The sequence below is a fragment of the Mesoplodon bidens genome (assembly GCF_964165515.1).
Source record: "Mesoplodon bidens genome assembly, chromosome: 15".
Classification (NCBI taxonomy): Eukaryota; Metazoa; Chordata; class Mammalia; order Artiodactyla; family Ziphiidae; genus Mesoplodon; species Mesoplodon bidens.
This window is the reverse complement of record NC_138171.1, coordinates 63,866,807-63,879,914: the sequence shown is the minus strand read 5'-3', so window position 1 is coordinate 63,879,914 and position 13,108 is coordinate 63,866,807. Positions and strand designations below refer to the sequence as shown.

General features: G+C 50.9%; 1 protein-coding gene across 2 annotated transcripts in view; it reads right to left on the bottom strand.

Moving 5' to 3' along the window:
* Window positions 1-114: 114 nt before the first annotated feature.
* Window positions 115-13,108, bottom strand: part of TRAP1 (TNF receptor associated protein 1) — a 53,422-nt gene continuing 40,428 nt past the window's right edge. Inside the window, exons 10-18 of one of the 2 annotated variants that reach the window (XM_081255277.1) lie at window positions 12,816-12,936; window positions 12,299-12,368; window positions 8,823-8,970; window positions 6,094-6,279; window positions 5,485-5,623; window positions 4,997-5,082; window positions 3,598-3,743; window positions 512-584; window positions 115-314 (exon numbers count right to left, since the gene is read on the bottom strand). In XM_081255277.1, the coding sequence (XP_081111403.1) occupies window positions 213-314; window positions 512-584; window positions 3,598-3,743; window positions 4,997-5,082; window positions 5,485-5,623; window positions 6,094-6,279; window positions 8,823-8,970; window positions 12,299-12,368; window positions 12,816-12,936 (1,071 nt within the window). In that variant the 3' untranslated portion in view covers window positions 115-212. Of the gene's footprint in view, window positions 315-511; window positions 585-3,597; window positions 3,744-4,996; window positions 5,083-5,453; window positions 5,624-6,093; window positions 6,280-8,822; window positions 8,971-12,298; window positions 12,369-12,815; window positions 12,937-13,108 lie in introns of both variants that reach the window. The other variant, XM_081255276.1, reaches the window with a different exon arrangement.

The window sequence follows — 13,108 nt, the reverse complement described above, 5'->3', positions numbered from 1 at the left end:
TCAGTCTGGACAAAAAGTCTAAGAAATACATTTTAAGTAAATAAAAAGCAGGTGCTCTTATCGGCAGCATCCAGTCCTTCCTGTGTCATCGTCCCCATCCCCCCCTTCCCCCCCCGGCCATGACTGGTCTCAGGCTGCCTTGTCCCACGGTTCCATCTGTCCCCTCTCCTGCAGCCCTAACACTGCAGGAGGACCTGGGGCTTTCACAGCTGTCAGTGTCGGTCCAGGGCCTTGATGAGTAGGTGGTTCAGGCGGCTGACCATGGGTCGGAGGTCGTCGACAAGCCCCGCTGTGACCATGGCATTCTCGTAGATCTGAAAGGCAAAGGCAGCATCTCGTTGTTAGTGGGAGGGTGAGCAAGGCCTGATCCCAACCCAGGGACCTCAAAGAGAGAAGAAAGGAAGAGCGCTGTTCTGTTTAAAACAGGGTTTTAGAGAAAACCTCAAAGGAAGAGGCAGCCTCCTGAAGCTGACAGCCCAGTTTACTCTTCGCATTCCTCCAGGAGACTCACCTGATCCACCAGCAGCTGGGCCAGGTCAGGCTCGCTATCTCTCAGCTGACTGAGCTTCTTGATGAGTGTGTGCCTGAACACAGAAACCACCAGAAGTTATTAGCTCAGGGCTGGGGGTGCACACACAGCCTGACAGCCTCTAACTTTGTGTTCAGTGACTTTTCTGAAATGTTGGGGTTATCAGGACATGCAAAAAAGGGTAATAGAAAGGTCCAGTATAAAAAATAAAGCACATAAAAAATTTAAGAATGATCAATTATAGATTATATACCCAGAAAACCCAGCAAAAATTTTGATACTAAATTGATATAAATGAAACACTACTAAGGTAAAGAAAGATGAGTTTAATATATGAAAAGACATGTTAGTTCTTGGATAAGTGGACCATAAATAGAAGTGAAACTTTCCTTAAATTAATCCATGTTTAATAGGATTCCTTTAATCTAAAACTAGTATAAAATGTATAAAGAAAAGTAAACATGGAAGAGCAGTTAGAGGAGGAAGTCCCAGTTAAAACATAAAGCTCCAGTAATTAAACAGTTCTGGAAAATGAAAAGGTAACAACAGCTCAGTGCAACAAAGTGGACAATATATAAATGGCCCAATTCATATAGGAATTCCGTTAGTACCTCATAAAGACAGGATAACTGGGCCGCACCCAGGAAACAAGTTGGATTCCTACGTGATTCCTTGGACCAAAATAATTTCCAAAGGGATCAAAGATTAAATATAAAAATTAAAAGCAAAAAAGTATAATACTAGGAGAAAACAGGAAAGAAGTATTTTATAATCTCGGAAGGGGAAAGCCTTTTTAAACAAAATACGAAGTCAGAAAGAAAAGAATAACTGACTACAAAAAAACTTTCTGCACGGGAAAAAATACAATGGGAAACACATCAAAATTATAAGGTATAATTTTAAGAGAATGGCAAAAATTGATAAGTTAGATAAAACTGAAGGCACTGGGGAAAGGTTCAGAGGACTGCAGGAGTGTCTTTGGTCCCTGTCTGAGACGAGATGATTCCCCCCCCTCACAGCGCTGTTAAGAGTATCAAACACTTTACAAAGCAAGGTGAGCACACTGCACAGCAAGTGTACCAGAGGAGGCCCCGCACAGTGTCTCCGAAGATACGTGAGGAAACTGGGGATGGGCTGGGGGGGTTTCACCATGAACTCCCTTAGTTCTTTCGAATTCTCAACCGTATGAACTTATTAACAAATTTTAAAGCAAATCTGTAAAATAAGAGTCTTTTGGCAACAGAAACGAGCACTCTGCACAGCTATCTTACAAAACCGCTTTTGTGTCAGAAATAGTTAAGGCAACGGGGTGTCCAGTCAGCGTTCATCTCTGTTGGGGACTCACAGCTGGGAACTGTGTGCCCATTACATAGGCCTGCACCCATTATGCCAACCTGCCAACCAGGACAGCTCCTTTGAGAGGCGTCCAACGCTCTTTGTGGCCAGCCATGAGCCAATTCAGATCTTTCACCCGGTAATTGTGTCACTAGTATTTTGGCTCAGAAACTGGAAAAGGCACTTCCCCCTACTCCCCAGTAGTTTTAGGTAAATTAATGGTTCTAAAGCAACATGGAAAAATATTTATAGATGATGAATAAAAAAATTGGACATGTACTATATAAAAAAACCAAAACCCACAATAAGACAAAAGTCCAAAAGAAAACATACCAAATAGGGTACAGTGACTGTGGTGGGGGTGAGACTATGGACTTTTCTAGCGTTTTTGGTAACTTGTTTAGGTAACTTCATGTAAAAAATTACTGCTGTATACAAAGTCAATTTCCAAAAAAGAAACTGTCTCCATATACAACAGTTAGAAAATGAAATTTCAAAATATCCAATAAAAAAGACACATCAAATAACTATAAAAAATGTACAAACTCTAAAGAAAACAAACATACGTTTCCAAGAGATACTTATCTGAGAAGGCAGCACAGTTAACGGTGTGGGCAACAGGGTGTTCACATGGAATAAGAGGAGACTAGAACCCCCCTTAGCCCCCAATCCCAGACAGGCCAGTTAGAGATGGGCTCAACCAACATGAAAGGCCAGAACTATACAGCTTTTAGGACATGCAGGAGAAGAAACTCATGTCTAGAACAGATGCTTTTTGGGGTCTTAAGAAATCTCTAACAAATGTATATACATTTGATTACATTAAAATTAAGAACCTCTCTTCAAAAGACACCTTTAGACAGGTGAAAAGACAGAGTGAGAAAAGATATTTGCAGCTGATAAAGTATATAAAGAACTACCAATCGATTTTTTTTTTAAAGCCCAACGGAAAAAAGAACAGTAGCCTTCTACCTTGCAGGGACCGGGGTTCCCATGCTCTGCCCTCTGGAAGCAGTGGGCCTTACTCAGCCCAGCTGAGGATAAGGTGCTTTCATGCCTGGGCACACATCCCGGAGAAACACATGTGCAGCACCAGACGGGGGACAAGAATGTTCAGAGCAATGTGTTCCCAACAGCCTCCAAATGGAAACTACCCAAATGTCTATCAAAATAGAATAAATAATTGTGCTGAGTAGATTCATACCCTGTGATTCAGCTGCGAACAAGAACAAACTATAGTCACCCCCACAGATGAATGCATCTGATCACACGCCGAGGGAAGAAAGTAAGGCTTCAAAGGGAACCCGTGCACAGGGGTCCATTCACGTGAAGTTCAGAAACAAGCAGAACTGAGCTTGTGTGTAATGACGCACAAGTAGCCGAAAAACCATAAAGCACAGTGAGGAAGTGACTGACGCAGAAGTCAGGACTGTGGTTCTCCCTGGAGAGCAGGACAGAATTCACGTGGGAGGAAAATAGGAGCGTCTGGGCACCGGCAAGGTTCAGTTTTTTTAAACGTCACATAGGTATAGTTTAATACAGTTCAATTACACGGGTGTTTATAAACATTTATCAAACTGTCCAAAAGCTTTATGCACTTTTTATGTGTTAAATAAAAGAACACCCACTCACATACAATTTTAAAAGATTACCTGGCAGGTCAGAAATGAGCATGCCCATCCCCTGGGCATCAAGGGCCCTGGGCCCAAGAGGCCTGGAGCCAGCAGCCTCACCTGGGGTTGATCTCCAGCGTGGGCTGCAGCAGCTGAGCACGCTCCTCCTGGGTCTTGGCCAGCTGCTGCATGCGCAGGAAGTGCCTGGCGGCCCCCATCTCCAGCACCGTGATCATAGCAGGGTGGGTGTCCAGCCGAAGAGTCACCTGCAAGCAAAGCCGGGGGTGACGGGGGCCCTGGCAGGGTCTTGACCAGGTATAAAGCTTCCCCAAATGACAAGACAGGAGAACGCAGGTCTCCAGGGACGTACCCTCAACCAGCAGTGCTCCTCCCTCCTTACCTCCCAATCACCTGCTAATGAATCGTACCCTGCTTGGGAACTCCCTCCTCTTCTACACCCCAAAGCTACCAATTTCTAACCTATCAGTTACCATCCAAGGTCCATCTTGCCTGGTGTTATCTGCACTTCTCTGCTTCACAGGGTCCACTTCCAAGTCCTACAACAAACTGTCTTAAGATCCACCAGGACTGGCCACCCCATTTCCCCTGGCCCAGCATCTCTTCCTCAATCTTGTGTCCATCTTTCCTGCAGACGGTGCTCTCACCGAGCCCCACAGGCTTTAGGCCTCCTGACTTAGGCCAGAGACTCTCCTGGGCCCATGGCCGCCCCCTTCCAGGCAGCACAGTAAGGATCCAGCTCCACGACTTACTGACCTGCGGAAGCGCTCTGCCTGTTTCCCTCATGGGATACAGATGAGAATTCTACCTACCTCCTAAGCCATCTTAAAATTTTGAGTCACCACTGTAAAGCATGGACACAATATGTGTGTTACATAAAGAAACCCCAGCCACACGCCTTGCTCCCTGCCAGGAAGCCCCCGCCTCCCTCAGAGACCCACTGCTACCTCCCGTGGAGCCCTCAGGTCTGCCCTCCTCGGCTCTCAGCCTTCCCTACCCTGCACACCTGCCTGTCCCTTTGGGGCCCCTCCTGAACATGTCCCTCAGCCAGTGACACCTGTTCCTGGTGACCGTCTTTTCTCTTGCAGCTCAGAGCTGGATCAGTGGGTTCCTAGCTCATTAAAGCCTACCCAGAACCCCCACTGAGAACCCAAGCTGGACCGTACGCCCTTGTGTCCTCAGCCACTGCAGCTCCTCTAGGCCTGGACGAGGATGGCCCTGGGGAGGCCAACTGGGAACACCTCTTCTCTGCTTCTGCCTGCCCACCAGGCCCTCAGCTGCTCACCTTCCACTTTCTTGGTTCCAACTGCTCTACAAAGTGGAGGCGAAGCCAAGCTTGCCCGCCCCGCCTCAGCAACTCCCCAGGCACATGTGGCTACATGTGCTGCTCACGAGCGCACACATGCAGGAGCGGCAGCAACCAGAGCCAGCAGGCTGGCCAGCTGTGCAGTCACCAAGGGCCATGGTAGCTGGGTGGTGGCCCGACTTTGGGAGGCCTCACCTTCACATTGGTGACACGGGACCCTAGCGCGTTTCTCATCCAGGCCATCAGGTCCTCTGTCTCCTTCTCTGACAGACGGTCGCCAGCTACAGGAGAGCAGAAGGGTGAACTCAGAGGCCGTCTCCACAACTCCCTCCCCATAGGCTCCCATCAGCAGGCTCCCACCACCCTGCCAGCCACTGGCACAATGACAGAAGCTACCAAAACACTCATCTAAAATTAAGCAGATAAATTTGGACCCCATAAAGGATACTTTTGATTGCCTGAGGCCCACATAATTTTGTTAGGGCTTTAAAATGTCTGATTCTCTTAAGCTTTATCAATTTTAGGGCGGCAAGCTGTGAAAAGAAAACCCCATATAGGCCCACTGTTGCAGAACGGAAGAGGCCGTGTAGCAAACAGTGCCAGCTCCCTGGGCCTGCCTGGCCTCACCTGCACCCCAGGCCACCATCCACACCTGTGCCCAGAGAGAAGGGAAGCAAGCCGACCTGGGGAGCCATCCTCAAACTTCTCCTCCTTGTAGTGGTCAACAACGATGTCCGTTTCCACAGACATCAGCTTCTTCTTGTCAAACTCACGAAGGTGGAGCAAGGTCAGCTCATCGAACTGCTCGTAGCAGAAGAGAACCTGTGAGGACCCGAAATGGCTTCCATCAGGCCCAGGGAACCCTCTGCCAGTGACAGGAGAGGGACACGGAGCAGGGGCTGGGGCTGCGGGCTGGGCCCAGCATCTGAGGGCCATGCAGGGGGTGCTGGGGTTCCTGGGCCTTGCGGATGCAGTGGTTTACAGACGGCTGGCTCTCAGGGAGGCTCTGGCTATTATCTTAGAAGCAGTGATGCTATTTATAGAGAAATCCCTGTGTCACCTCCTATAAAGACCCAAACTAGAAGGCAGGCTTGGGCCCGGCCTCTGTGACCCTGGATGCTGACTCTCACTGCTCAGCTCTCCCAAATCGTGGGCACATTCAGCCATTCCCCAGTGAGCATGGGGACCCTCCTTCAGTGCTCAGACCCCCTCGCCCTCTGACCTGGCCCCCAGGGAAGGACAAGTGCAGGGAGGCCCGGTCGGGGCCAAGGCCTGCCCCTCGGCTCACCCACCTCGGTGTTTTTCCACTTCATGGCCTCATAGTAGGGCGAGTGCTCCGCCAGGTGCCGGTTGGGGGCACACAGGTAGTAGATGCTGCGGGTGCCGGCCTGCATGCGGCTGGCGTAGTCTGGGAGGCTGGTCAGCTGCCCAGCAGGCAGTGCCGACGACTCGTACCGCAGCAGCTTTGCGATATCCTCCTGTAGAGAGACAGAGGCCAGGTCACTGCTCATTCCAGGTCCTGGCTCTGAAAGCCTCCCGACAGCGGGGCACAGACTTCGGGAGCCTTCAGCTAAGGGAGGTAAGGCTCTGGCTGGCCTCACACCCGCCTGGTGACCGTGTCCTGCAGCCAAGGCAGCTCCATTGGGAGCCTGGCCCAGGGATGGCGCCCTGGGCTTGCTTGGGCCCTGGGGAGCTCTGGGGGACCCCAGTGCTGTCCATTGGGCCCCATGTCAGAAGTTCAGGGGACCTCGGAGAGCACATTCCACCACAGGTGGCCCAGGGCCTTGCTGAGAGGGCCTTTCCAGGTGAGCTGCACAAACGGTCCCAGGAGTGGCTAGGCCCTGTCCGTGGCAGAGCCCACTCTGGACCCAGCATCCTCCCTCTGTCTCGAGTCACAGACCCTGTCTCTCGCCAAGCAGGGGACACGGGTGTGAAGTCCACACTTCCCAGCCCTCCTCACAGCCAGGGGATGAGTCCTGGCCCAGGGGGTACAAGCCAAAGTGGGGTGTGTGACTCGGAGACCAGGCCCTGAAAGGAGGGGCTTGTCCATCTGCTCCTGTCGGCTGAGATGTGTGTGTGACTGCTGATGGCATCTAGACTCCATGAGGGAGTCGCCTGTAAGGACAGAAGCAGCAACAGGCTGGGGCCCAGCTCCCTGACACACCAGCCTGGACGTGACCTGACAGTAAACTGCCTCGTCTATGCCACCGACTCATCTCCAACAACCCACGGTGCCCAGAGGGGAGGTCCAGATGAGAGAGTGATGTGGTGGGGATGAAAGGGGGACGAACAGGCAAAACCAGGGATCTGGGAGCCCATCCGGCGAGCCAGGCTCTAGGTTTATAGGTTAAGCTCATGCTCTTGTGCATGTTACAGATCCTCATTAACTGAGTCAGGGGCTTCCCTGGTGGTGCAGTGGTTAAGAATCCGCCTGCCAATGCAGGGGACATGGGTTCGAGCCCTGGTCTGGGAAGATCCCATGCGCCGCGGAGCAACTAAGCCCGTGTGCCACAACTACTGAGCCTGCTCTCTACAGCCCGTGTGCCACAACTACTTAAGCCCATGTGCCTAGAGCCTGTGACCTGCAACGAGAAGCCACCACAACGAGAAGCCCGTGCACCACAACAAAGAGTAGCTCCCGCTTGCCACAACTAGAGAAAAGCCCGCGTGCAGCAACGAAGACCCAACTCAGCCGAAAATTAAATTTATTTATTTATTTATTTATTAAAAAAAAAAAAAAACCCTGAGTCAGTCAGTGTTTATAAAGCACTTAGAGGGCTTCCCTGGTGGCGCAGCGGTTGAGAGTCTGCCTGCTAATGCAGGGGACACGGGTTCGAGCCCTGGTCTGGGAAGATCCCACATGCCACAGAGCAGCTAGGCCCGTGAGCCACAACTACTGAGCCTGCGCGTCTGGAGCCTGTGCTCTGCAACAAGAGAGGCCACGACAGTGAGAGGCCCGCGCACCGCGATGAAGAGTGGACCCCGCTTGCCACAACTGCAGAAAGCCCTCGCACAGAAACGAAGACCCAACACAGCCAAAAATAAATAAATAAAAATTTAAAAAGAAGGCTCAACATTTTAAAAAAAAATAAAAAATAAAAAAAATAAAGCACTTAGAAAAGCCTCTGGCACCACCTGGGTCCTGCTACCTACAAACATGGAGAGGAATGAGTGGAGAGTCTGAGCAGGCAGCACTTGGAGCCACTGGAGTCCTTGTGCCAACAACCGGGGTTAGGAGGGCCCGGGCCTGGGGGGAGCAGGCTGGTAGCCTCAGCGCCTAGCCCCCATCCCACCCTCCCTCACGGCCTGCAGAACAAACCCTGGGACCCCAGACGGTTGGTCACCCTCCTTCCCTGCTGCTTTTCTGGAGCAAAAGATGAAACACTGGCGCTAGGAGTGACTAATGGGGACAGGTGTCTTTTGGGAGTGATGGAAATGTTCCAGAACCAGGTGGTGGTGGACATACAACCTGTGAAGGTACTAAATGAACTGTTCACTTTAAGAGAGTGAATTTTATTGTACGGGAACTGTATCACAACTTAAAAATGGCCAATAAATGTTTATGGAACAATCTCATCAATTTTTAAGTAATTGCACAATTAACTGACTCCTGGCCCCAGTGGTACAGTGTTGATGGATTTCTACGGATCACATGATGAACTGCCCTGACTACACACACCTCACCTGCCCTCCCCACCCCGTGAACCAGGCACACCTCTCCTGTCCTGACTTCTGTGACCTCCCCAAGCCCCCCAGGCACTTGGGGGAAGAGACACTAAATGCCCACTCCCCTCCACTGAGGGGACTGGAGCTGGACATGTGCTCAAGTGCACGCCAGGCCTGCTCGGACCACCCAGGGAGTCCAGAGGCCAAAGGCTGCACTTCCTGACCCCTGGGAGCAGTGACTGGGGTGCCTGGCTATGCCATCATCATGTCCTGGGAAGCTCAGGTTTCTGATCTCCAGCAGCTTCCTCCACAGCCCAAGGCAGCCCAGAGAAAGGCCCAGAAACCCAGACCCTACCTTGACCTCCTGCTCAGCCGTGGTCACAATGCCCTCCCTCATGAACAAGCCGTAATCTTCAAAAAACTTGGCATATTTCTCAGCATCTTTTTTACTCTGGTCAATGAAGAATTTTATCAGCCTCTGCTGTAGAATGCCCTGGAGTTTCCTATGAACAGAAAAGCATTTATCACAAAAGAGCAACTTTCATGAAATACAAACAGCCAGAAGGATATGAAAACATGTTCAATCCCACTAATAATTAGAGAAGTGAAGACAACATACCAGAAAGTTACCCTTGGCCAACACCAGTTAAGGAGACACGCGCCCCCTAGAGTCAGGGGTGCTAGCTGACACACACACCACGCCCAACCTTGTGGAGAGTGACAAACTATGGTTCTGAGATTACTCCTTCATGAGTCACCAAGATTTATGGACCAGGAATTTCACTGTAGCACATAAAATAGAAAACAATTATGGGACTTTGCTGGTGGTGCAGTGGTTAAGAATCCGCCTGCCAATGCAGGGGACACGGGTCCGAGCCCTGGTCCGGGAAGATCCCACGTGCCGTAGAGCAACTAAGCCCGTGCGCCACAACTACTGAGCCTGTGCTCTAGAGCCCGCAAGCCACGACTACTGAGCCCACATGCCACAACTACTGAGCCCACAATGCCGCAACTACTGAAGCCCACATGCCCAGAGCCTGGGCTCTGCAACAAGAGAAGCCACCGCAACGAGAAGCCCGCGCACCGCAACTAAGAGTAGTCCCCAGTCACCACAACTAGAGAAAGCCCACGCACAGCCAAAAATAAATAAATAAGCTCTGAAGCAAGTTTAATTACAGAAAAGAAAAAAAGAAAACAATTATGAACAAGCTCAGTGTTCAACTGCAGAGAACAGGTTGAAATGAATGATGGAAAGCTACACGGCCATTAAAGATCAACATCCTCTAATGATATGATCCTTAATAACATGAGAAAGTGCCTAGGTTGAAAGAAAAAGCAGAAAAATCCCAATATGGATAAATTACAGGGTACATATAGTATATAAGTACGCAAAGACTATACATACTACTTGCTGTGCATTATATTTTTCATAATTAGGATCAATGCTGTATAAACAATGCATACACTTTAACTTGGGTTTATACTGGATATACGATATGTGCACTACAGTTTTGTAAAATTGGGATCTTCTGTATCAGGGTGTTTACCAGAGCACTACATAATGGCATAGAATCGTGAGCAACACTATTAGTGGTATTAGGGAGTATTTCTTTGTATTTCCTTAATATCCTGCCTTTCCTTTAAAAAAGGTGAAATTACCATTTGTTTCCTTAATAATCCAGGGTAGGGGAACAATAATGTTTAACGTTCATTTAAACTTATCCTCTTCCACTCCCATCCTGAATAACTCAGTCCTTCAGCCAAAGGGCAGCACCCGCATCTATGGTGGGGCAGCCACAGCAGCTAGGATGAAACGAAGAGGGTGTCCATGCAGGGTGAGGGTTGGAGGAGCCTGGTGTGGAATGTCAGAGCCCAAGGACCCCAGAAGAGGACATCCAGACTGGGGACAGCGAGCAGCTGGCAGAACGGCTGGCAGACACCCCCTTAGCCCACCGTGTGGCATTGGCATCAGGGCCCAAGCAGGTGAAGGAGCAGGGAGCTGGTGGGGCAGGGGGGGCAGCAGCGATGGCAGACTGGTAACATGGAGGGGACTGGTCAGAGGTAAACACATTAGGGATAATCAGAGGCAGATTCCTCACTGTCAAGGGAAGCAAAGGCCAAGACCACGGCAGTGCTGGTTGGTATTGGGTGAACTCAATACAGAAGTGCTCAAAGCACAATGGGAATAGGTCAAAGGGCAAAGGAGTCAGCCTGAGTAGGTTCCTGCTAAATCAGGGACAGTTTGGGCATCAAAATAAACAATGACAGTAACAGATTATAGCCCTTGAATAAAACAGGAAATCAAGTCATGCAAATCAGTTATTCAGATATGAAGAAAAGCACATGCATATTGTAAGAAATGAACACATAGCTGCCAAATACCATCCCTTTACATAACATCATTACTAATCACAGAAGGAAAAAGAGTAACTTCACGTGAGCAGGCTGGCAGACACCCCCTTAATCAAGTGTCAACATGAACATCACCAGTAAGGGGACAACTCTTAAGTCGTGCACCACCTGACAGGATGCATCACTTTGTGCTACTCCCGCGCCTAAGCATGAAGGAGCATCACAATCCGAGCAGAGGGCCATTCTGTAGAATCACTGGCCTGAAATCTTCAGAAGCATCCAGGTCGTGAAAGTCGGGGAGACTGTGGAATTCGGCCAACCTCCAGGAGACTGGAGAAACATGACAACTAAAGGCTTGTGTGACTCTGGACTGGACCCTCCTACTCTAGAGGACGTGACGGGCACAAGTGTGCAACGTGGATTGGTCTGAGGATGAGACGTGGCAGCTGCACCACGTCAACTCCAACTGACGGCTGTGCTGGCTGGGAGGAGACCGTCCTTGTTCTCTGGAAACACACCCTGAGATACCTGGGGACGATGGGCATAGAGTGGACAACTTACTCTCCCAGGTTCAGGGGAAAAACATACTTTGCATCAAGTTTCTACTTTTTCTTTCAGTTTCTTTAAAAAATTTCATTTAAGTCTGACTCTGCTGGTCAAGATGAGTGCTCAGACTGACAACCTAGCCCTAGAAAACCACCAGCAGTGACCAAGTGGCCGGACACACCCCCGCCTTCAGCCTTGCATCCTGCCAGCGTCTGGGTCAGCCCAGTCCCAGCTGCTAGGGCCAGAGCACATGCCTGAGATCAGAAAACGTGGGTTCAAATACAGGTTCACTCACTGGCGGGTGTGACCTCCCTGTAACTCAGTTTCCACAACTATGACATGGAGACCTAGTGGCTCCCACCTGCAAGGATGACACAGGCTGCACAGGAAGGGCTTGGTACAGTCTGGGTGAGAATAAATGCTCAGTAAATAGCAGCTGCTGCCATGATCAGGATGGGGGAGGAGAAATTCGGCCACCCCAGCTCACGAGGATTCCAAGAGCGATGTCTCCAGAAGAGAGTTCAGTGTCCAGCCCTTGTCTCCTTCACACCATTAGTGACCTTCCTGGACCGAGGTCAGACGTTCTCCTGGCTCTGGGGCCGTCCTTTGCCTCGTCCACCCAGAGACAGCCCTGCATGAAACTTCCCCTGCCGCAGCTGCCCCGGGAATGAGTGACAGGGATTGGCCAAGGGAGGGAACATCTCCTGGAACTGGCAGCAATTCTCCTCCGTGTCAGTCTCCAAACCCCTCTTACAAAAGTGTGAAGTAAAACATGGGGCAAAGCACGCGTGACCTGTTCATATTCTCCAGGCCCATAGCTCCCTTGGGCACCTTCAGCTCCACCCTCTGCTCTCAGCAGCTTCAAGCCCGCCTGGGCCTTCCGTGGCAAAGGCGAACCCGGTGAGGTGCCCACTGTGTCCTGCAGCTGCTCACCTGACCAGCGCGCTCTCCTGGAGGAGCTCCCGGCTGAGGTTCAGGGGGATGTCCTCGCTGTCCACCACACCTGTGAGACACAGGCCGAGTGCGGGTAAGAAGGGAGGACGCTCGGGGGCTCCTCCTCCCAAGTCCCTTGTCTTCCTAGAATTCAGGCAGAGCCCAGGTCACAACCATGGGGTCGATAGGAAAGCAAGCAAGGCCGGTGAGCCTTTGCTGGGACAGTTTCTACGATTTCAGCATCAACTGGACCCTCTTTCAAAACTACCTCCTGGGTTTTCTGTTCAAAATCATAGTATATCATGGATAAATCAACCAAGACTAGTGTTTGGAGACAGGAAGCTCCCTGGGAGGTGCCACACTGTGAGGACTCGGCTCACCAGCCAGCAGCTGTGGTGACTCGCCCTGACCCGGCACTCATCAAAGATGAGCCCTTTCTGATGGTGTTGGCATCTGGAGCAGGCAGCTGCTCCTGGGCCTCAGCCCACACAGCTGGGCACACACACTGGCACCGAACCTCGAATGAAGCGCAGCCACGTGGGCAGGATGTTGGTGGCCTTGGTCTGGATGAGGACCTTGCGGCTGTACAGCGAGACACTGGAGCCCAACTCCCGGCTCACGTCAAACATGGTTGGTTTCTGGAGGCAAGGAAAGGGCAGCGTCAGGTGGCAAGAGCAGAAATCCGCGGCAGCCCTGCCAGGAGGCAGAGCCTGCAAGGCCACGGGGAACCCCTTCCTAAGGCTGCCTGGGCTGGGAGATCTGAGGCAGATGTGCGGTGTCCTGCCTGTGTCTGTCTGTTCAAAAGCCCAG